The sequence below is a fragment of the Ceratotherium simum genome, chromosome 1, assembly GCF_057802395.1.
Source record: "Ceratotherium simum simum isolate JZ-2026a chromosome 1, ASM5780239v1, whole genome shotgun sequence".
Classification (NCBI taxonomy): domain Eukaryota; kingdom Metazoa; phylum Chordata; class Mammalia; order Perissodactyla; family Rhinocerotidae; genus Ceratotherium; species Ceratotherium simum.
In genome coordinates, this window is record NC_141900.1 from 31,944,288 (window position 1) to 31,970,034 (window position 25,747).

The window sequence follows — 25,747 nt, forward strand, 5'->3', positions numbered from 1 at the left end:
CACCCCTGACTGGGAGCCACTGACCTACACCAGTGGTTTTTAATCTTGGCTGCATAATAATATAGTAAAATATCAGTCTGCAAAGGCTCATTTCCTAAGATTGATATTTAGTTGGTCTCTGGTACAGCTCAGTCATTGGCATGTTTTTTAAGTTCCTGAGATGATGCTATTCAGTGTACTAAGTCTAATCATCAGTTTAGGAAACAATTAGTGGAAAGCCTACTATGTGCCCAGCATTGCCTTAGATGATGAGGGTGCAAAGATGAATGAGACATTGTCCTTGGACTAGAGTGGCTTAGGAGCTAGTGAAGAGATGGACACATAGTGGATATTTTTCCAATATGTTGTAGTCAATTTCCTTAAAGTTAAAGATACAAGACACTATGTCAGCACAGAAAGAACTGGTAGCCTAATGGCACAATGTTCAAGATATCACTATATTTCCACAGGAATAGCTAAAATTCAAAGGTAGCAACGTTAAGGAAGTGAAGCAACTAGAACTCCCCTACATAGCAATTTCAGTACTGTATACATATACACACATATGTGCTCTTGTACACACACACACCAGAAATGCATACATGTATTGGAATAGTCATATCCCCATGTAGGAGATGCTCTCAGTGCCTCACCAAAATCCCCGTAGCACTCAATGTTCTCATACATGCCAGTGGCTTCTTAATATAAGCACCTGTGACTCTCTACCAAGGAGCTTGCTCTGGCCACAGGAGCATGCTCTGCCTGTACCTAGAGCAGGCTGGAAGTGCCGTGAAGTTACTACCCCTGGAGCAGTCATCAACCAATGACCAAGAAGAGTTGTCCCAGCCACGCTAGTGAGTAGCTGTGGTATTATGTCCCAACTCCCATTCTCTGCTGTCTCCCAAAGGACCCCAGTGAAAATGAGACCCCCTGGTGCCCATCGATGCACTCTGCATTGGATTCATTCCTGTGTAGATCTCACTTCTCCACTCCCCTCTAAACTCTCAAATGAACTACTTGAACTCAAGTCTGGTCTTGGGGTTTGCTTCCGGGATAGCCCAGCGAAAGACACAGCATTATTCGTATAAACTGAAGACTTAAAGAAAGAAAAAAAAGAAATGTCCATCAACAGAAGCATGGCTAAATAAATTATGGCACAGCCATATAATAAATAGTATTCATCAATAAAAATGAACTAACGATAGCTTCTCATCACTAATTGAATGAGTCTCACCGAACTTAATTTCGAGGAAAAGATGTTAGATACAAAATAATACATACTTTATGATTATATTACTATAAAGTTTAATATGAGGCAAACTAGTTCATGATACTAAAAGGGACCATGGTAGTTCCCTTTGGGGAGAAGGAAGGGTGGATAGAGACAAGAACAAGGGGGCTGATAATGTTCCGTTTCTTAGCATCCATAATGTTACATGGGTGTGTTCACTTTGTGATAATTCATTTATTTTTACCCTTTTTCTGTATATATATTTCAATTAAAGGTTTTAAAAAATCTACACATTCATCATAGGGAATGCAGGAAAAGCAGCATATATAACAGGGAGGGCAGGAGTTAGGGAAGAGAGGGTAGAAAAAGATGTGGTGGTAGCATTAGTTCACATTAAAGAGGGTCCCTAGCCAAAGATTCAGGGGCTGCCATGAGCCCTCCAGCTAAAATAAATAAAATAAGCAAAGGCAGGTCCCCAGCCTGACTCCTGAGTTGGGGGCGGAAGGGATTGGAATCTCACTAATTTTCGCGCACTGCTCTTTTGTCTGTACCTCGCCTCCACATTCTTCATTCTTAGTCTAAGAGTAGATTGTTCCTTGCTGAGCTGCCTTGAGTGCTGAAAATTTCAGCAATAATATGTAGAATCTAGATAGAGAAATCAGTAAAATATAAAGCGTTGGAAGCATTAGCGATGCTAACTTTTCAGGAGAACTGAAGAGTTCTTTTCAACATAACAGCCTAAAAAAGCGATGCTCTTTCAATAGCTTTTCTCACTCACTTTCACCGTGCACCTTAGGTACTTACCGAGCATTTTTCCTATGTGAGATGAGCACCTAAGACTTCTAGGTGGGGCTTGCTCCAGCAGCTATGCTCTGTAGATAAAGAACCGTGGAAATGCTTCAGCAATTTAGCTCCTAATTGGTAGGTACATTGATTACTGATAGCCAGGGATTCATTCTTATTCTTTCCTCTCTTCCTGCTGCATGGTTTGTAAAAGATTCTCTTTGCTCTAGCCAAAGGATTTGATTTCTTTACCCCTTGACCTCTGACAAGGTCTTTCAAGGGAGATGCCATTTTCTGTCTTCTCACCTATGTCTTTAATCCAATTCATCAAATTAGTTCACAGAAACCTCAGTGCGGGCCTGGTTGTAAAATGTTGTAAAATTGGAGCCATGTTGCTGTTAGTAGCTTTTTCCGTCTTCATTAGTATTTATGAATGTGAACCCAGGCAGTGGCAGTAATATTCTCATTACTGAAAGCCTGTTAAGAGCCACATTATTGTCTTACCTTAATTGGACTTCTGTCTGAGAGAAAAGAATAAAGAACTGATTTAATTTTCTCCTGCCATTGACCTGTGATATTTGTAAGGCATAGAGTTGCCTCATCTCTACCAAATGGGCTCTAGGAGGGCTGATCACCTTAGTATTAAACTTCTCAAGTAAATCCATTCGAAACTGGGGTCTGAACTAATTGGATAATGAACTAAACTGAGAAGTCCTTCTCCTGACTTGAGGCCACATCAGGCTCTTTCTGAAAAGTTAGGACCTGATTTTGAGGACTAGAGGAGTGAGGGGCTTGAAATTAGACTTTGGAGAAGGTCGTAAGTCTTTTTGAAAAAAAATCCTGCCTCCTTTAGTTTGGTTTTTTTCACGTTGTTGCAACAACAACAAAGGGTGAAGTGATTTATTTTTCCATTTTGAATGATGCTCACTCCCTTGGTGGGATTCAAGTGGAGAAATAGGAAACTCCCCAGAGTTTCCTCACCCTAAAGAACCTGATCTCCAGAGAACCATGGTTCCAGTTCACTGGACTTGAACTATTTCCCAGGTGAGTTATTTAACTTAGAGGCAACTCTAAAGGCATCAGGAAGGCAGCAGGATCACTACCGTAGGGCTTCAAGCTGCTCTGACACTTGAAGTCACTCCAGCAGCACCTGAGAAAAAGCTTGGTTTTTTTACCTGCCTCCTCACTACCCAGGCCAGCATCACGTTTGGAATAACCATTCAGGAACGGGATATTCTCACTTGTGGAATAGTTGACAGACATGGTTTACCATTTTTCTCCTAGATTCTCCTTTCATTCTTTCTCATTCTAGTATAGACACGGCAACCCTTTATTCCAAAGTAAAGATCAGGGCACTTCTGCTGACAATGAATTTTCTTTAGAATTTGTAACGTATTCTTTTGAAGTACTTTAATGTGTTTTATGGATTTAAAAGATTTAGACACTAGACCATACTTTGTTACATATTTAACAAAATAAATTTAGTAAAAGGGAAATTTATATTAAAAAACAAAATTCCACCAAAGGACTATTTTTTTGTTCACCACCTACTTATCAAGCACTTGTTATAATAATTTCAGCAGTATCATTTTCATAATTTATTTACTTTGCAAACTATTCTGCCTGACCTTGCTCAATTATTCTTTATACTTTTTTTAATTTTATAATTTATTTTTATCAAAGTAATGCATGTACATAATTTTTACATGTTCGACAAGCTTATAAGAACAATGGTCTCTTGCTTCGCCCTTTCCCAGGTCAAGTCCTTTCTCCACAGTTATTCGTTCTGACTCTTAATAATGTCCTCCCTCTATTTTCTACTTCTGGAACTCCTGTTAATTGAATGTTGAAATTCCACAGAATATTCTCTAATTTTCCTGTTTTATTTTCTACTTTCCATCTCAGCATTTTTGTCAAACTTTGAGAGGTTTCTCAAATTTATCTTTCAATCCTTATATTGAATTTCTATTTCTGCTATTAAATTTCCAAAAGTTCATTCTTGTTCTCTGGCTGTCTTTGTTTGTTTGTTTGTTTTGCTGAGGAAAATTCGCCCTGAGCTAACATCCTTGCCAATCTTCCTCTCTTTAGTATGTGGGCCACCAGCACAGCATGGCTGCTAACAGAGCGGTGTAGGTCTGCGCCTGGGAACTGAACCCGGGCCGCCAAAGCAGAGCCCACTGAACTTAACCAGTAGGCCACCGGGGCTGGCCCTAAACGTTCCTTTTTAAGAATATACCGTGCCTATCTCAGAGATGCAACATCTCTTATCTCTCTGAGCACATTTTTATTTTAAAGCTTTTGTCTTTTGCTCCCTGCATTGTCTCTACCTACCCCAAGTTTCTTTTTCTGATTGTTTCAGTCTGTCTTTAGCGGTAGAAGTTTACTCAAATGTCTGGTGATCTTTGATTGTCACTTTATGTTTTCCTTTTCTATTATTATATTTTGAATAGGTAATACATTCACATGCTTCAAATTGTAAAAGTATATGAAAGAATTCAGTAAAAGATTTCCCATGCATCTGCTCATTTCCCATCTCTTGCCCTTTGGTAACCACTATTCTTGGGCATCCTTCCAGACTTCCTTTATACACATCAAAGAAAAAAGAATAGATTTTTCTATTTTCCCCATTTATGTAAAAGATAGCGTATTAAATGTTATATAAATACACTGTTACACCTTGCTTTTTTACAGATAACAATGTGACTTTTAGATTTTTGTATAGCTCCATAATATGTGGCACATAGAACTCTTCCGCATTTCTTTTCATAGGTGCATAGTACTCCATTTTATTCATTAGTGATCATTTCTAATTTTTTTCTCTTCTAAACAATCCTGCAATAAAAAACATTGTAAAAAAATTATTTCACAATATGCAAGTGTATCTGTAGGATATATTTCACAAATTGCAATCACTAAGTCAAAAGTTACATACATTTGTAATTTTGAAAAATTCTGTCAAATCATCCTCCACTAGAGGTGTACCAATTTATCTACTCACCACCAATTTATCTAACTCCCACCAGCGTAAGGGAGATCTTGCTTCACAAGAGTCTCATTAACAGAATACGTGTATAAATGGAAGGTACTTTTACTTTGTGTATTAGTTTTCTATTGCCTTTGTAACTAATTATCACAAACTTAGTCACTTAAAGCAACACAAATTTGTTTTCTAACAGTTTTAGAGGTTAGATCCAAAATGGATTGTGCTGGGCTGAAAATTAAGGTGTTGGCAGGGCTGCATTCCTTTCTGAAGGCATTACGTGAGAATCTATTTTTTTGTCTTTTCCAGCTTCTACAGGACATCATAAAGGGACCATTATTCTGCTTATGACAATTTGCATTTTTCTTTATTTTGACTGATGTTGGACATATTTTCATGTATTTAAGGACTATCTGTTTTTCCCTCTTAGTGAAACCTGGTCATATTCTTTGCCTATTTTCCATTCGTTTATTAGAATCTTTTATATATTAGAAATTAGACCATTATCTATTATATCAGTTGTAAATATTATTTCCTAGCTTGTCATTTATGCTCCTATATTATTTATGTTGGTTGTTATTGAGAATTTGTTTTAATTTCATATAGTTAGGTTTAATATTTTGTTTTGTAATTTCTGCATTTTCCATACTCATTAAAAAGGACTTCCTCAACTCCAATATTAAAGTAATCCATCCTTTTTTTTTAAATTTCTAGCACTGTATGGTTTTATTTTTCACATATAAAATTTTCATCCTTTTAGAATTTATTTGGGTATAAGTTATAAAATTTAGATCCAATTTATTTTTTCCAGTTGACTAAACAGTTACCTAATATCATTTGTTGAATACCCTTCTTCACTTGTTTGAGATGACACCTTTATTATATGCAAAATTGTAGCAGGCAGTGGGTCTATTTATGGATATCTCATTCTACTCCATTGGTTTTTCCATATATTCATGTGTCCATATCACACTGATTTAACGATTGAGGCTTTATAATATGTATCAATATCTGGTAATGCTAGTGCTCTCTCATTGCTCTTCTTTTCTTGGCTAGTCTTACTGATTTATTTTTCCATATGAACTTTGGGATCAACTTTAGTTTTCTTTTTTTTAAGTTGGTAGTTTTATGGAAATTTGTTAATTTTTATTTATTATTATTAAAATCAATTAAGAGAGGATAGAATGTTATCTTTTCCTATCTAAGAATGTGGTATGTCTTTTTATTTATTCTATCATTCTTTTGAGTCTTTCATTAGTGTTCATGTAGGTCTTTCAAATGTTTTGTTAAATTTATCCTGAGTTTTTTTATTTTTTTGATGCCATTTAAATGGAGTGTTTTGCTGATTATAATTTGTTTTTATAAACTATTTATCTTTTCTAATATATCTTAGCAAATCTCTTAGTAACTCATTATATATCAACAGAAGCAATTGATCATAACTACATTCCCAGTCCCCAAATATGATAATCAGGAGAAATAAATACTTACAGCATTAGTCCCCTAGAATGACAAGATTAATTAATATATTTTTTTTGTGTTTGGAATAGTATAATCCCAAATTTTAATTTTTAAATATTTTTATTATTAAATGCTAAATATACAAAGAATATACTTAACTCAATGCAATTGATGAAGCACAACAATAAAATAACCATCCATGAAAAACACTCCAAACAAGAAACAGAATATAACAAATTGGTGCCCACCTTCGTGCCCTTCCCTGTCCCATCCCTCTGCATGCCTCCACCTCACCACATGTGCTCTATGCTGAACTCTGCCTTTATCATTCATTTGCTTTTTCTTTACAATTTATCACTTCTGTATGTATCCCCAAATAGTATGTTTAGTTTTGTTCATCTTAGAACTTTATAAAAGTAGAATCATATAGTCTTTTCACACAGTATTTCTTCTAAAATACATCCATCTTCTTTCCTATAGCTGTTACTGTCATTTCACAACACTATAATATTGTGAATAATCCACAAAATAGTTTTTTAGTGCTGTTGGAAATTGGAATTGTTTCCACTTGTGTTTCACTGGTAAACAGTACTAATGACATTCATCTACATGTTTTTGGTATATCTGTGCAAGAATTTCTCTAGGGTACGTGTGTAAGAAGGTGATTTCTGAGTAATATATACGCAAATATTTAACTTTAATACCAAATTATATGCTCCAAATTGCCGTGTATGAGTTCCTTTTGCTCTGTATCGGGAATGTGCAACCTTTCATGGAATAAAGAGTTCATGTGGTTTTTATACAATGCATCATCTGGTAAGTATTGTAGGGCCGTACAATCTCTAGAGCAGCTGTCCGACTCTGCTGTCACAGTGGGAAAGCAGCCGTAGGGAACAGATGAACACAGGAGCGTGCTTGTGTTCCAATCAAATTTTATTTACAAAACAGGTAACAGGCAGAATTTAGCCCATAGGCCATAGTTTGCCAGCTCCTTCTCTGTCAGTGTTGCTACTTCATATTTTTATACTTTTTAATAGCAAATATTTTAGCAAAAGAAAAAGTGAGATAAAGAAAATGTGACAAAATATTAACAATTAGTTAATTCTAGGTGATTCCAATACAATGGTGTCCCATTATACTTTTTTTCCATCATTTCTGTAGGTTTCAAGGTTTTCAAAATATAAAGGTAGGGAGGTAAAAACTGATGCAAGTCTAAATATATTCTGCCCCTCTTTCTTAAAATAGCCTCATGAAAAATAGTGGCAACAGTATGTAAAAGCCAGAACTAAAGTCTTTATTTAAGATCTTTAAAAAATTTATTTATGCTTAGAATTTTCAAGCAATTAAGAAAGAAACATGGGAATTGAAACATTATTACTAAATTTTCAGGAGTAGGAATCAATATCAGAATTCTTATATTACATCAAACTAAGTTTGTTTATTCTACGCTTAGAAACAAATTATTAAAAATTTTAGAGGGCCGGCCCCGTGGCTTAGCGGTTAAGTGCACGCTCTCCGCTGCTGGCGGCCCGGGTTCGGATCCCGGGCACGCACTGACGCACCGCTTCTCTGGCCATGCTGAGGCCGCGTCCCACATGCAGCAACTAGAAGGATGTGCAGCTATGACATACAACTATCTACTGGGGCTTTGGGGGAAAAATAAATAAATAAAATTATAAAAAAAAAAAATTTAGAGACTCCTTTCATATGTTACAAATAAGTAGAATGTCGAATATTTTAACACATTTTACAACAAGCATAAAAACCTCAGATGTATTATTTTGTTATTCTCCACTAGGCAACCAGTCTCCCCCAATATTCAGTTGATATTAGATGGTTTCCAGAAAAGATTTGTAAAAGAAATGTTTTACATCGTTTTTTGTGTGTGTGAGGAAGATTAGCCCTGAGCTAATATCTGTTGCCAATCTTCCTCTTTTTGCTGAGGAAGATTGGCCCTGCACTAAAATCTCTGCCCATCTTCCTCTATTTCATATGTGGGACACCTGCCACAGCATGGCTTAGATAAGTGGTGCCTAGGTCCACGCCCGGGTTCTGAACCTGTGAACCCCTGGGCCACCAAAGCAGAGCGCGCGCATTTAACCACTACGCCACCGGGCCTGCCCTGTGTTTTACGTCTTTAGTGTTTATATTATTAGCATTCATGCCAACAATCTTATCAATAACCTCTCCAGCTCAGAACACACAAAACAATCAGTTTTATCATCTATCAAATATATTACTTTTAAGAAACTTTACTTGCAAGAATAGCTGGGAAAATAGTAAAGAATTTGAATTAAAGATGTAAAACATATTCCTTTTACAAATCTTTTCCAGTGTAATCTAATAACATCAACTGAACATTGGTGGAGATTGATTGGGTAGTTGAAAGTAAAAAAATTAATAACACATCTGAGGTTCTTATGCTTGATGTAAATGTATTAAAATATTGAACATTTTACGTATTTGTAACACATGAAAGGAGTCCCTACAATTTTTAATGAACTTTTTCTAAATGTAGACTAAACAAATTTAGTTTTATATGACATAAGAATTCTAGATATTGACTCCTACTCCTAAAAAGATAGTAATAAATGTTTCAACTCCTATGTTCCCTTGTCCTAACAGATATTAAAGCATAGTCTAAAGCTGTAGTAGTTACAAAGAGATCGTACAGCTGTGGAAAGAGATCAAGAGAAACAACGAATAACATAGAGAATTGAGTATCATGCAATTTCATATCTGGAAAGTGCTACAAATCAGTGGAAAATAATCAGTTTTCTTCATATTTTTTATATTTATTTGTAATTTTTATTTATATTATAATTTGCAGATTACAGAGTCAGAAAGGTTAATTTGCCTAAGGACATACAACTATTAAAGACAGAAATAAGAATCACACATAGTCCAAAACTCCAAAACTGTGCATTCATCCACTACATCATTCTGTCTCACTATGAACTTGAAGCCAATCCACAACTGAAGTACAGACACACACAGACATATGTGATGGGTTTGTGGAATGTGGCAGAAAGCTAGGTGAATGTTAGTAAAGTCAAATTGCGGTTGAGATAACAAGATCACTAAGAGAAAAAGAAATCACAATAAGTGAGGAACAAATTTGGCATATTAGACTACACTTGCTAACAGACTTTACGTGTGGTATAAAACCTTACTGTAAATCACCCAACCCAGCCCTCCAGGGGCACCTATGAGTCCAAGGCAGGAGAGGGCTATTTGGTAAAATATGAAGTTTTCTTCACCAAGGACCCAAGTAACTCCTTCAGGGTCCCTTTTCCTCCATAAAATAACTAGACCCAAGAATAGTAAGGTGTTTATCCATTGGCTGGAACAACATGAGCCCCAGAGAAGGTGGAATGGAGCTCAGGGAGGAGGCAGCACAGACAGCAAATACCCACAGAGTAAGAATGCAGTGTCCTCCAAATCCCACTTTCTCATTCCATACTGGGATTGTAGTTGGGCACATTAGCTAAACTACATTTCCCAGCCTCTCTTGAAGTTGGGTGTGGCCCTGGGACTAATTTCTAATGAATGAAATGTGAATGAAAACATGTGCCACTTCCAGGGTTATACTTTTAAGAAGCAGATGAACCTGCTTCATACTCTCCTTCCACTGGGTGGGTACCGATGAGGAGGAGGCCCTAGGAATTGGCACAGCCTCAAGATGGAAGGAGCCTGGGTCCCTGAATCACCATGTGAAGGAGAGATATTCACCAATCAAGACCTTAGACTGCTGCATGAGGGAGAAAGAAACTGCCATTATGTTTGAAATGTTAAACAGTTTTGAGTCTATTTACCAACACGTGCAGGCCTACCTTGACTAGTAGAGTTTGTCTATGCATTGTATGGACATCAGCAACATTCTTCTTCTACTTCTAAGGAAAGAGTTAAGATTGGTAGTGTGAAATACTAAGCACACAGTAGACCAAAGCAGATGGCCTAAAAATGGAAGATCAGAGTGGCAGCAGACACTGGCAAGAGAGAGATGATGAACAAACAGCTGGAAGAGAGGACACTTAGATGCTCAGAGAGCTGCTGCTCTTAGGAACTCACAGAGAGCTGTAAGAAAGGGACGGGGCTGAGGGTAGGTCATTTGGCTGAGGGCTACTGACCCTGAAGAGTTAGGATCAAACTTTAAAGCATAGTTATCTAGCTTCTACATACTGTTGGTGCCTTTGAGATATCCAGGTCTTATGTGTTTATGCAGATAGGAGCATGCTATATATAGACACATGCATATATCTAGTAAGAATGAATATACTTCAAAACATGAAAACATTAGGGTTGAGGGACTATGGGTAGGTTTCCATTTTTTTCTTTCTGAGTCATCTGAACCGTTTAAAAGAAGCATACCATACATTTATAATGAAAACATTTTTCTTCATTTTGAAGAAGAAAAATTCTTCCTATTAATTTTAAAATCTCTCGAAAATATTTAACATTTTGGTGGTTGTACATAGATATGTAATAAGAATGGGACATGAAGTTTTGCCCAATTCTTGTTGTGAAATCTTTCAAGAAATTAATATTTACACTCCACGTAGAAGATGACTACATGTTTGCCAGTTCCCCTGTTACATGATAAGCTCCTTTGAAGGCAAGCACTGTGTTGTGCTTGTGATTATCACTGGCACTTGGCACACAGGAAGCACTCAGGAATGTTAAGTGAATGAATTTATGAATACATGAGGACTCTAGTAGCTTTAATGTGTAAATTCAACGGTAATTGATAAATTATTTCAGACTCAGAATCCCTATTCCCTGTTATTTCGGTTTTGTTAAGTGTAAGACGTAAAGTAATTGACTGATCACACCTAAGACACCTAAATAGTGTTCTTTTTTTTTTCTTTTCGCTTTACACGTCACAGCTCCATTCAACCCAAATAAAGATGCGGATAGCATTGTCAAGTTTGATACTTTTGGAGATGGAATGGGACGATACAACGTGTTCAATTTCCAGTACGTGGGTGGCAAGTATTCCTACTTGAAGGTTGGTCACTGGGCAGAAACCTTATCATTAGATGTTGATTCTATCCACTGGTCCCGGAACTCAATCCCCACTTCACAATGCAGTGACCCCTGTGCCCCCAATGAAATGAAGAATATGCAACCAGGGGATGTCTGCTGCTGGATCTGCATCCCCTGCGAGCCCTATGAATACCTGGCTGACGAGTTTACCTGTATGGATTGCGGCCTTGGGCAGTGGCCTACTGCAGACCTCTCTGGCTGCTTTGACCTTCCTGAGGACTACATCAAGTGGGAAGATGCTTGGGCCATTGGTCCAGTCACCATCGCCTGCCTGGGTTTTCTGTGTACAAGCACGGTTGTGACTGTTTTTATCAAGCACAACAACACACCCTTGGTCAAAGCATCAGGCCGGGAGCTCTGCTACATCTTGTTGTTTGGGGTTGGCCTGTCATATTGCATGACATTCTTCTTCATTGCCAAGCCATCACCAGTCATCTGCACCTTGCGCCGACTAGGGCTGGGGACCTCCTTTGCTGTCTGTTACTCAGCCCTGCTGACCAAGACAAACTGCATTGCCCGCATCTTCGATGGGGTAAAGAGTGGCGCGCAGAGGCCAAAATTCATCAGCCCGAGTTCTCAGGTTTTCATCTGCCTGGGTCTGATACTGGTGCAAATTGTGGTGGTGTCTGTGTGGCTCATCCTGGAGGCTCCAGGCACCAGGCGGTACACCGTTCCAGAGAAGCGGGAAACAGTCATCTTAAAATGCAATGTCAGAGATTCCAGCATGTTGATCTCACTTACCTACGATGTGGTCCTGGTGATCTTATGCACTGTGTATGCCTTCAAAACGCGGAAGTGCCCAGAAAATTTCAACGAAGCCAAGTTCATTGGTTTTACCATGTACACCACATGCATCATCTGGTTGGCCTTTCTCCCTATATTTTATGTGACATCAAGTGACTACAGAGTAAGTCTTTGAATGGTTTTTTCTTTTCCTTCTTCTTTTATCCTGCCAATGTTATAGACTTTTTATTTCATCTCAGCAATTAGGTAGGTAATTATAAATGCCATGATGAACTGCCACATTATATATGGAAATTAATTCAATATGTTTTTAAAGCATTTAATTAGTGCCTACTATGTGCAAAGCATTGTGCTAGGCACAGGAAGGAAGAAAATGTAAATTGCATGGTCATTCAAGCAATTTATAATCTAGTGGGAGAAAAACGTAATACACACACACACACAAACACACATAAAACTTTTAAATATAGAAAGTGACTGACAAGAGAATAAAACTTAAACTACTAAGAACCTGGTGAGAATACCTAAAATTAGACCCAAGAGGACCTGGCTACCACAGATTGATCTGTAAATTACAACAGACTTGCAACATTAAGCCAAGATCAGTTTAAAGATCTAAAAACTTTCACTCAAGCTTCAAATAAGCATCATTACTTCTCTAAAACAGATTAAAATACAATGTTAATTTGTTATACTTTTTCCACAACTTTCGTTCCTATAGACATATGATGTATCTATATAATCCTTGAACTAGTTAAAAATTTTACTACATATATCCAAGTAACCAAATTAAGTCATTATTTATATAGTCTTTAGTAATATATCGTTCAAATTTCTGGGCTTGAATATAATTACTATCTCTTCTGAAAGAAACAGTTCATAATTCTATCATAATTTCTCAAATTGTTGAAACCATCCATTAGTTTCTTTAGCATTTATAATTCTGATTTTAATATCTTACGATGAGTTAGTATAAGAATTTTTTTTCTCTTGAGGCAATTGGTTTTTATTCTTTATATTCCTCAATTTGTCATAGATTAAAGTTCTCCAGAGTCATAATGGTTTCCTTGTTACACCATGATTTCACAAAATGAAGTGCCTCTGTAGGTTGTAATAGTCCCAAATCTTCTGTTTATCACCAATTCCTATTTTACCAAAATCTTGAATATCGTAGCTCAAAAAGAAGACAAAGCTATTTAAAGCGTGGGATTAAGAGAGTGGCAAAGCTTAATGTATCTAGTCTATTAAATTATTCACAACCATTTGACTGGAACCTATGGACTACGTTAAAGGAGGAGCAAGAAAAATAAAGAACATAAGTTCAATGTTGGGGGAATGGTCACGCTGTCTAAGACCACCTATAAAACATTTTGAAACTCGTCAGAAGACAAAACATCAGAACTGAATCAGCAAAATCAAAGGCCAGATTATATGAACCACAGGGGAGACTGAACCTTTAGAATGTGGGGATGAAAATGGAGAACTATAGTTAATGTATTTTTATGCCCCCATTTCTCTCTTCTGTCCTTATGTACACGTCCACTCCTAGAGATCTGTAAGGATTTTTTTTTTTTTTAATTCTTAGGAAGCCATCCTTAGCAGACATGAGTTGGGGTATTGGGACTACAGAATAGTTACAATATTAAGTATTCTACCTTGGACATATGATTAGAAACTATTCATTCTCAAAAAAGCTAATAAAAAATAGAGTAGAAAATACTACTAAAAATAAACAGCATTATAAAATTTTAATTTTATTGAATGCATTAGCATTTATTTCTAAAACACAAAAAATCACTTTTTTCCTTTAACATGAAAGCAATGTAGTCAATCAACTGACTAAATGGAATTAGTTGAAGATACCAGAAGTTTCACCGCATGGCAGAAGTCATAAGGCAAATGGGGCAGATGTTGTGGAGTTGAGTGTTTTAAGGTCCAGGCTAATTAAGGCACCCAATCACACTGAGATCATCTGAGGCCTCACTTACTCCTTATAAATCATGCCAATCCTAAATTTACAAAAGAAATGGGAAGGCAGAATGGAAACTGCAACATGGTGGTTTTCAAATTTGACTGCACATTGAATCAACTGCGTGGCTTTGGAAACAATGAGGATACGTGGGGCACAGCCCCAGACATTCTGATTTAATTGGCCTGGTCTGTGGCCTGGATACCAGGAGTTTTCAAAGCTCCCCAAGTGATTCTAATCTGCAGCCAAGATTGAAAAACACTGCTCTAATGAATCACCTGCTCCCCTTGTCCCACAGATATCTTTAGTTTGGCCTGCATTGTTTTGAAATTCTTTCAAATCATTGTCAAAGTTAGCAAATTGAGAAATTTTACATAAATATCCAGATTCTTGGCTTCTCTTAACAAAGTAAAACATGTGAACACAAATTCCTACATGCAACAATTAGCTGGACCTGAATAGTGCTTATGCCTCTAAACAGAGCGCTCTCGCTCCTGTGGCCCACAACTCCGGCCAGTCCCTGATTTCTTACACCTGGCTCCCTTCACTTAATAAGCTGCATGGACCCTATAAGCATTTGAACTTGGGACCCTTGTTCTAGAAATTCCAGAATAAGACTGAGATTTAAAATTTCCCGGAGGGAAACCATGTGGCTCCGATAGAATCAGCAGCATTAGAAAAGTACCTGATAATTTAAAGGCAGCTAGAAGGAATTTAGACATCAGTCAACAAGGTTTATGACTCAGTGCTTTGCCACCCATTGTGAGTTATAAACAAATATAAAGCACTGTTCCAGTCTTCAAAAAGCTTATGTCCCAGCTGGTAAAAAATAACAAGCATGAAAGAATGCAAGATTAACACAGAATAGTTTATAATTAAATTGGTGACACAAACTCTTAAATGCCTACGGGTTTCAAAGAAGAGTTGGATCAGTAAGAGCTTGGTCTTTCCAGGAATACTCCGGAGGAGGTGGGATTTCATGCTGTACCTTGGCGGGAAAGTGCAATTAAGTTAGTTACAGAATGTAGAGCATATAGGGAATATTCTTGAGACAAGACAGAATTGAACTAAGCAGAATACAGTAATATTGGTCTTACTCAAGTGGAAGATGAGTTGGGGGGTGTAGTGAGAAACTAACGGGAATTGGCAACTTCGTCAGAGTATAACAGGCAGAGGAATTCGTTTAAATGATATTTAAGGGCGTTGAGATTTTGCAATTTTTTAATTTTTCTTGTTTTCTTTTGGTTGGTTGTTTGCTCAGGCAAAAAGTGATATGATGAACGGTAAGAGAGAAAGAAAGAAAGAAACTCTTCCCGATCAACTCTGATTGAGTTAACTCTGAGACCTGACTCTGCTAGATGCTTTGCATACATGAACTCACTTATCCTTATTAGCACCCTGGAAAGCAGATTTTCTTATCCATCAGAAAGATGTGTCAACAGGCTCAGAGGATAATTAACTTCCCAGGTGGCACAGTTAAGAAATAGTAGGACAAGTTTTTTGATCCAAACCCATACCTTTCATATTACACTACAAACTTACCTATCTTTATTATGAAGGATGGATTTGTAGGAGTAAAGCCTAGAACAAGCAAGACTAATTGAAGCTATTACAGGCATTGAAGATAGAGCAAGCAAGAACTTGGGTAAAAATTCAAAAATTCAAAGGATCTTTGAGAAATATCCAGGCCATCTCCTTCTGTATCACAATGAAACCAACCCAGATAGTGTAAAAATCAAACACTGAGTCATCAGGGATCCAGTACATAGTCTAAATGGTGTAAATAAAAACTAGGTCATGTTTGGGTGGAGAGTTATCCATAAAGGAATTAATTCATAGTAATTACTGAGTGTTTTGTTCATTCATGTCTTCCAAATGTATTTGAGCACTTATGGCCCTTGGAGATCTAGCTATCAACATAGTCAAGTCTCTCCTCTTTCATAACTTACAGTTAGTATGGAGTAAGGGAGGATAAATGGAGAGTAAATAATCCACAAAAGAAAATGCAGATAACTCATGCAGCAGTAATTGCAAGATGGAACGAAAAGGGGGTTATGCTACTGTGGTGCTTCTCAAACTTTAATGTGCATACAACTCACCCAGGGATCTTGCTAAAATAAAGATTCTGATTTAGTAAGAAGGGATGTGGCCCAAGATTCTGGATTTCTAGCAAGCTCCCAGGTGGTGGAGATGCTGCTAGACAAAGGACCGTACTTTTTGAGTATCAAGCTGCTGGATTGTTATTGGGGTTGGGGCAGCTGCAGCACTTTACCTACTGTAAGCAGAGACTTTGGAGGTGACTCTACAATTTTGACAAGGTTCAAATACTTACAAAGAAATTCCGATTTTCCCATGTTGACCATTTAGAAGATTTAAAAAAAAATGTATCAAATCTCAAATTCTTTCAAAAAATGTTTGCCACTCCTACTAGTGCCTATTTCATAACACTCCACTGAAGGATGGGAAGGAGCCAGCTGTGGGAATTCTACGTGCTAGACAGAAGAAACAGCAAGTACAAACACCCCTAGGCAAAAGTGTCTTAGAAAAGAAAGGTGTATATGGCTCCCTTTGAGTAGACGGAAGAGTGATTTTATATGAGCAGTAGGCAGGGGAGCTAGATCATGTAGGACTTCATAGGCCATAGCAAAAAGTTGAGATTTTATTCTATATGGGAAAAGAAACCATTGAAAGATTTTAAGCAGAGGAGTTTAATGATCTCACATTTTAGGGGGAAAAAATCAAGCTGCTAAAGACACTATGACTCTATGACAGCAAGGCAAAAGCAGGAGTGGGGAGACTGGTTAGGCAGCTGTGGTAGGTGTTCCAGTCAGAGCCAATGGTAGGACGTGAACAATGGTGATAGAACCTGTCAAGAACTGTGAAGGGCTTTTTCCCATCTTGCAGTCTAACAAATTAGCCTGCCACAGTTTCAGGGATGCTGGCAGAAGATATGGGACTCCTGATTCAGAGACAAAGGGCTTTATTACGCAGCTAGCGCTGTAGCCAGTGTCAGCATTTATGTAGGTTCCCCAAGTCCCAGTTTCCACTAGGCAATGCAAAGTGGGCTAGGCGACACCTGCATAAGCAGTAATCAGGACAGAATCAATGTTATTGCTTTTTCTTTTTGCCTTAAGATTGAATATGTTACAGCAGAGCACTGTTACTGATCCTATCCTTATTTAAAATGTTGGTATTGTGTTCATGATGGGTCTTTAGCGTTAATTATTTTCTTTCTTTCTTTTTTTTTTTGTGAGGAAGATTAGCCCTGAGCTAACATCCGATGCCAATCCTCCCCTTTTTGCTGAGGAAGATTAGCCCTGGGCTAACATCCGTGCCCACCTTCCTCTACTTTTTATGGGACGCCGCCACAGCATGGCTTGACAAGCAGTGCATCGGTCCACGCCTGGGATCCGAACCTGCAAACCCTGGGACACCAAAGGGGAGCACATGATCTTAACTGCTACGCCACTGGGCTGGCTCCTAGCATTAATTTTTATTTTTAAAAAATGTTGCAATAAAATACCATTTGTCTTGATTGCTTAGTTTTTGGTGCCCCATTAAATCTGCATCTCAAGAAAGTGCCTCACTTACCCCTTCCTAGTCCCAGCCCTGCCCACCCCTAGCAGGTCTGGGTTGGATGGTGACTTGGCTGTCTGTAAACAACTGAGCCTAAAATTTAAGTTCTTCCCTCTCCAAAGTTCCTAGTTTACTAGGTCTGGTGCAAATGAACTTCAGCCACCCTTGGGGATAGGGAGACCTTGGTCCTATTCTTAAGCACCTTTCTCCTTAAAGCAGCTAAAATCAGGGTGGAGAGTAAGGGAGGAATCAGGCAGCGTGGAGGGAGAGAGTAGCCCCATGCCAGTGAGTAAGGCACATTTGCAAGCACGCAGCAGCTACTCATGGCTCAACCAAGCAAGGTCCAATGTTTCTGTGCACCCAAAACCCTAAATTGGATGGCAAGGTCATCATTACTGTCACTATTCATTTCAACTTTGGGGACCCCTTGACTCAGAGGCAGAGCCAGATAGCTTCCTGCCTGGGGCAGATGGTCCGTGCACTCCGCTAACTCGGCTTTGACTTGCACAGCAGCTTTTTAAAAGGAGTCCATGTCCAGGGCATTTGCTGTCTCCTCATGACAACATCTCTTACGCTCTCGCCTGGTGTTGACATAAGAGCCAGGGAAGTTTTCCAGTGCTCCAGCTGATTGCAAGAATTTATCTAGATTTCTCTGCTTCAGTTTCTCACTCTTTAGTGCAGCACCTTTGTCAGCATTTTAAACCCAATCCAGGTCAGTAAGAGCCCAAATACTAGTCAGTGCTTCACATCTATAGTTTCTCAGAGCATTTTTCTGTTTCAGGGAACTCTCACAGAGAGGACCAAAGCTCTTTTTTTGCAGCCATGTTCCACTGTAAAAAACTGAGACCTTGTCATCTTGGAATGGCTCTAAATTTGGTATGAGAGACTACAGCAGGGGATGGGCCCTTCCAGGGCCCAGCTGTTGCCATTCTTCCTTAATTAGCATTATGCACCCTGCCCCCTCATCTCCTAAGGGAACCAGCCAAAGTTCAAATGATTCACCGGGTTTCTGCCTTCTCTGAAGGTCCCTCTTTTCATGCTCAGTATAGGTGCATGTCTCGGTAACTTTTACGTGAAAGGGAGTAGAACTTTCTGCCCACCCAGGACCTGAATCAGATTGGGGAGGAAATCCACCCCACCCACAGAGGAGAGTTAGCATCAATTACAGCACCAGTCCAGCAGCTCTAGCTGAACCTACTTCCTGTTACTCAGCCTACGCCCCCTCCCCAAATCCTCCTCATTAATAGGCAATAAAGTGGAGCACTATGTATTGCCTGGTTGGCCATACAATTTGGTCAGTATGTTTGCTGCTCATTCTCACGGACTTCTCTCAAATCCTGTTAATAAGCCCATGAGGCCCTCATACTTCCTCTTTGAGAAAGCCATTCCAGTCTCATTGCCAAAACTGTCAAAGACTGTAGCGTTTGAGATTTTACTCCACTTACAAGGTAACATGTTAGCCTGCCACAGTTTTGTTGATGCTGTCAAAAAGGACTTTATGACTCAAAACAATAGCAGTAGCCAGAGTGCCAACATTGCCTCTGGTTCCCTGAGCTCCACTTCCCACAGGCTATGCAAAGTGGGCCGGGTGACCTCTGCACAGTCAGTGGTTGCATTACAGGGGAGGAACTGTGAGATCAGGGAAACTGAATCTGTTATAGTGGATGATATGCTGGCCCTTTGCTCCACCTGCTTGCACTATCTCTATCTTCTAAGCCTCTTTGCTATATAAATATCCTTGAAAAGAAAGTCCAAAACAAAGGCAGTCAGAGCCTCTGCTTGAAAGACATGTAGAAGCACAAGAGACTATAGAGAATTATCTTCCAAAAGAACCAACAGAACTTGCCATTGGATTGGATGTGTGGGTATAGGGGAAATGGCAAAACCAAGGATGACTCCCAGATTTTTGGCTTGCACAGTTAGATGGCATTTGGTGTCACTTACTCAAAAGGAGACACTTGCGGGGAGGGATCAAGTTTTGCTTATATATTAATTCTGATATGCCTACCACGACACATCCAAAACAATATGCCAATGGGGCCGGCCCTGTGGCATAGTGGTTAAGTCTGCACGCTCCACTTCAGTAGCCCTGGGTGCGCAGGCTCAGATCCCAGGGCAGACTTATGCACTGCTTATCAAGCTGTGCTGTGGCAGTGTCCCATATAAAATAGAGGAAGATGGGCACAGATATTAGCTCAGGGCTAGTCTTCCTCACAACAACAACAACAAAAAAAACAATATGCCAAGATGGCAGTTGAATATATAAGTCTGGAAGCCCAGAAGATTGGTTGGAACTAGTAATAAATATTTGAACATCATCAACATAGGAGGTACTTAAGCCATGGAACTCGATGAGATAGTGAAAGGAAGAGAATCCAACTGAGATGTGGGACACTCCAGTACTTAAAGTTCAGGCAGAAGAGAAAAAGTCAACAAAGAGCTAAGACAAGGAACTGTCAGTGATGGAAGGATATGTCCAGAAAGCTAAAAAGAAGGAAGTGATTAACCATGTCAGATGTTACTGGGAGTTTGAGGAAGATGAAAACAGAGCAGCATGGACTGGTAGTACACAAAGAGGCAGAACAAAGAATTATAGATAAATACAGATTCTTCAGTGTGTGACTTATTGAAGGAATTGGACAACTGAAACTATGAGGCTGATACTTGAGCTTTGTAAAAAAATTAAAAAGTGTCAGATTTAAAACAGGTTTATTGAATAATATGCTGCATAAACTATGACCAAAATGCAACTTTAGTTCTGCCTCCCATTGTCCCTTTAGCATTTAGTGAGAGTAATCATCCCGCACCCCTGGATGAAAATTCCGGTGGATACATTCAAGCACTGAGTGTTCACCACATGTGAGGCACCACTCTGGTGCTGGGCTAGTGCAATGAATGAAAACACTCACGATCTTGGTGTGCTGACTTTGTGAATGAATTCACACGAATTTGTGTGTTGTTAGGTAACATATGGCCCTACAGTCATTTTCAATGTAAAACAGTCTCTATTAGGAAATTAAAATGCCAGTCCTACGTAATTATCAAAACCATATCTTGACTTAACATTAAATCTCACTTTCTCCTGAGGTCTGGCCTGCCTTGGGCTGAGAGACTGCATTGGTTGACTTCTTTCTCCTTGCTCACACTCCCCAATCCACCCATTGCTATTTCCCTCTCAGCTCTGGTTAAACAGTAATAAGGAAGAAGTAGAACAGTCCTTATGTGACTGGATGTCTTATGATCTCTAAGTCCACAGTGGTTAAAGATACATCCTTGGGAAACCTGGAAGATGATTAAAGGGTATTTTCATGCAATCTTCAGAAATTTTCCACTGGCCTTTTTCTCCTGCAGATCCTTGAGTGAATTGGCTGGCCATTCTCTATTCTGAGTTGTCTCTTATGGCTCCACACTCAGTCCCAGGGCATCCAGATATATCCCTCCAGCCTCTTTCTGTGGAGGACTCCAGGTTCCTCCACATGGGCCCAAGACTACCCATGATGGGTCTTGATAGTGTGGCCCGTGCATACTATTCACATATCCTTTGGTTGATAAAATCTTAAAGAACTATCACAATACAATAACAAGTCTCTGTGCTCTGCTACAAAAGCTCTGCTTTTCTCACCTTCTAGATTTCCAAGACAGGAATCAGGCTCCAAGCCAGGGCATCCTCCTCCTGCAGAAAAACCTCAAACCTTCCGTGAATGCCACACTGAAGCACTCCTCTGTAGACTTTAAGTGAGGAGACAGGCACAACCCTCCCAAAGGGATGGAGGGTATAGAACTCACAGCACAGCTCTTCCCAAGGTATCCGCCTCGTAAAAGCCTCTCCTCTCCTCTCCTTGTAATATCTCAAAGTGTGTGAGGAGTTTCAAAGTTATAGAAAAGTTTTTAGAAAAGGTTTCCTTGAAAATTTACACATTTGAACTTGTCTTACCCTCACTCTACTATCTGATATCTCTCATATTGGATCCACAGTCAAAACTGAGGCATGAAGAGTACAGTTCTAATATCACATTATACATATATGTAAAAAAAACAAATTACACCAGTAATTGGACTTGCTATAAATAACACAGTTTTGATTTATCAAGGCTTTTACATCATGGAATTAGATAGTAGAGTCTTTTCTGAGAAGTTGACAAAAGGAAAAGGAGCTTGCAATTTGGGGCCAAGTTGGAGGGCACTGGAGTGTTAAGGGAGACAAGAGCTTTAAAATAGTGAGAATGGATTGTGCTTTCAGCATTTAAAGTAAAACTAGCGTCTGTGGAATTATGCTACAAGTGTAACCAGAATTTTTTTTTTTTAATCCAAAACAGAATGAAACTTTCTAAAGTTATGTGGCTTCTCCCGTTAATTGTTCAGTCTTCAGCTTTCTTTGATTAGAGAAGGTCAGACACTTTAGGTAGGGGGTGAGAAATTAATAGCACTGCCTGGGGAAAAAGGAAAAAGAAATCTAAAATTACTCTAGGATTTACCATAGCTACTCTGAGTAGAAACTGATAGGAGAAATAATTAATTTCCATTTTTCAGTACGGAAAGTGATAAAATATGTAGAATCTAATTTGGGATTTTCCAGAAAATCTATGGGAGCTGAAGCCAGGACAAATGATCAGATCAGAGAAGATGGAGAGAGAGCAAGAGAATGAAAAGAAGAGATAATAAAACTTAATTCTGAGGTATACTTTCAGGGGAAGCAAACAGGGAGAAAGTGGAACTTCTCTGTCAGGGATGAGTGTATAGAAGCCTTGAGAACAAAAATATTGAACAGTGAGTACTTGATGCATCAAAATTCCAGAGAGATGCCAATGAAATAATTAAGAGTAGGTACCCCAGAAGAAAGTTGATAGTGTCCCCCAATATTGAGTAGGGAAACCAACAGCTGATGACAGAGCTCCAAGCAAGAAAGAAAGTAAGAAAAATGTAAAAGGACCAAATTTGTTTATAATATAGTGAACCTTAAATAAGCCAAGTTGATTGACTGAAACCTAATATTAGCAATCTGGTCACTGCATCATTGAATATTGATATTTCACTATTTAAGATTCTGACTTCAGTGATTCTGCAGAAATATCTTTATACAAGTATAAAGAAAAAAAAAACAAAATCCATGTGAAGTCTTGACAAGCATTCAGGAGCACCCAACACAAATAGTGTTTGTTTACAAATCCTAAGCAATATTTCCATGAACATCCCAAACTTGGAAGACCTAATATAGTTATTCTACTCTATTCTATAATAAGAACAGAACTGTGGATGACTCTGGGTTTTTCAGTTTGGTCTTTTTTCAGTGGTTTCTTTAATTGGCCACCTGACTGAATTTACAGCCAGACACTTAACTAGGCAACTTTTTCTTGTAGGTGCAGACGACAACCATGTGCATCTCTGTTAGCCTGAGTGGCTTCGTGGTCCTGGGCTGTTTATTTGCACCCAAGGTGCACATCATCCTGTTCCAACCCCAGAAGAATGTGGTCACACACAGACTGCACCTCAACAGGTTCAGTGTCAGTGGAACTGGGACCACATATTCTCAGTGTAAGTATGGAACTTGGCGCTGACCCCTTCATACATAGCATTGTCGTAAGGAGTGGGCTGGGAGGTAAGCAATGAACAGATAACACGTGTCCATCCCTATGAACAATCTCAATTCAATTTTAATAAGTACTGGTTCAACCACTGTGTGCCAGGTACTATGCTAGGTGCTAGGGATACAGTGGTGAGCAGAAGAGTCCAAGTTTCTGTCTTGGCAGTATATACAGTCTAGCAGGGAAGACAGACATGAAATCAGCAACTGCAATTAGGATTTTTGACCATGTTGTGGATTCAAAGAACTTAGTTTCTAATATATTTTGAGAATCTCTATAGCAAGGAAACCTGTTTAATTTTGTTATTGACAGAGTTTCTTAAAAGTATTTTGCCACAGTTAAACCAACTAATATCCTATGGAACATACTTCAGAAAATGCTGGAATAGATCTTTCTCCTACTTCAATGACACAATGTTTTTTCAGCTGAGAAGGCAGTGTGAACTGAAGGATACGAGGATAACTCCCCTGTCCAAAATTCTCTCTCCTACTGGCCTGCAAGTATCCGAAACGCTATCCTTAGAGAATCATTCACTTAATTCTTTAGAGTCCACTAAAGCACAAATGTACCTGAGGGGACAATCTTTTAAGCCATTTTCAGTTAATCTGTGGTATGAAGCAGGAGAAATTCACTGACAGAAGGATGAGGAGGAAGGGGAGAGTGGAGCCACAAGAGTGGGAAGGAGGACGGGAGTGACAGAGACAAATGAATGCTTTACAATTTGCCTCGAGTCAATTAGAAAGGAAACTTCAAAATAGCTCAGCATCACAGAGTGAGCAATCGCATTAGTGCCCCAGTTTCTCCAGCAAAGTATACAATTTAACAGGGCAGCCATTCCCTCAGCAAACAAAGGGAAGCCTGACGGCTGATAGCACACATTCAATGATGCACTGTACATACCACTCTTGGGTCGCGAGCTGCTATAGGGGTGGGGATGTTACTGTCTTTTCAGCTACATTTCCAGGTGTCACGATGGTTGAGTCTCAGGACATGGTAAAACTTGTGAAACAATTTTCCTTGGATCTTAGAGAAACCTGATTATTTCTTGAGCAAACAAATCTCTTTTCTAGTAGCCCAACTGTAATAGCTAGCTAGTCCAGACAAGAAAGAACTGGTAATGACTAATAAAGACAACAATGATACTGGGCCGGCTCCGTGGCTTAGCGGTTAAGTGCGCGCGCTCTGATGCTGGCGGCCCGGGTTCGGATCCCGGGAGCGCCCCGAGGCACCACTTCTCCGTGCAACGCGAGGCCGAGTCCCATGTACAGCAACTGGAGGGATGTGAACCTATGACATACAACTATCTACTGGGGCTTTGGGGGGAAAAAACTGAATAAATAAAATCTTTAAAAAAAAAAAAAAAAAAAAAAGACAACAATGATAATAACAACAGCTAACAGAAACATCATTTATTGAGTGTTTTCTATGTGCTGGATATTGTGTTAAATACTTCATATGTGTGTGTGTCTGCACGACATCTTATTTGATGCTCCCAATGCTTTGAGATTAAGAAATCTACCCAGGGTCACACATATTGAAAGTGGCAGAACCAGAATTTAAAGTCAGTTTCTCTGATTTCAAAGCTAGCACACAAACTACTGTATCGTGCTACTTCACCCAGAATGCAAGGTGGGAAAGTTCCCATGAAGCTAGGTACTTGGTAGGCGTTACAGGGAGAACAAAAGGAAGCTTACCCGGGGCTGCACAGCAAGATTTACCTCTGGGCAAAAATAGTCCTGTTGATAGCTCAGAGCTCTTGGTTGTTACTGGAACAACTTAGCAAAGTCCATAAGTCTTCCATAGACATTGTTCAAGATCTCATATATTCAAACCTCAGGAATTTAGAAATGGCGGCATTTTCTAATACATATACTAGGATAAATTCCTGAAGGGATAACCATGGCATTTTACCCAATCAAGTTGCTCTTTAGAATTTCAGAAATATCCGTAAAAATAATGTACTTTGACCGGAACGGACCTGCTTAAGCTTTCACTCAGTATGCTAATCTGCTAGTGGCCCAATTAATACTCCAAGGCAGGCATCTACCCAGCCTAACATTTTAGGACTATTCTGTTACTCAATGAAATTTTAAATAAATTATTTTTCTTTAGAAAGTTATAAATTTAGACCTCATTTTTTCAGCAATTTTCTTCTAATTAATCCAAATTAATGAATTAATAAAGGGAAGTATTTGTGTGATATTTATAGGCATTTCAAAGTACATAAGTAACAAATACATTGATCTTTTAATTGTAATTCTATATCTTTTATTCAAAATAGTTTTCTATTTTTGGGCTCATGTTATCCCATGAGTACTAGATATCACAAGTTCCATTTTATAGGTGAGAAAATAGAGGATAGAAGTTACTTCACAAAGATATATAATGATAATGAT

General features: G+C 38.8%; 1 protein-coding gene across 1 annotated transcript in view; it reads left to right on the forward strand.

Moving 5' to 3' along the window:
* The window catches only part of GRM3 (glutamate metabotropic receptor 3), a 90,473-nt gene that overhangs the window by 56,678 nt on the left and 8,048 nt on the right, over positions 1–25,747 (forward strand). The window contains exons 3-4 of the mRNA XM_014788142.2: positions 11,321–12,387; positions 23,127–23,301. Coding sequence (XP_014643628.2) covers positions 11,321–12,387; positions 23,127–23,301 — 1,242 coding nt within the window. The remainder of the gene's footprint in view (positions 1–11,320; positions 12,388–23,126; positions 23,302–25,747) is intronic.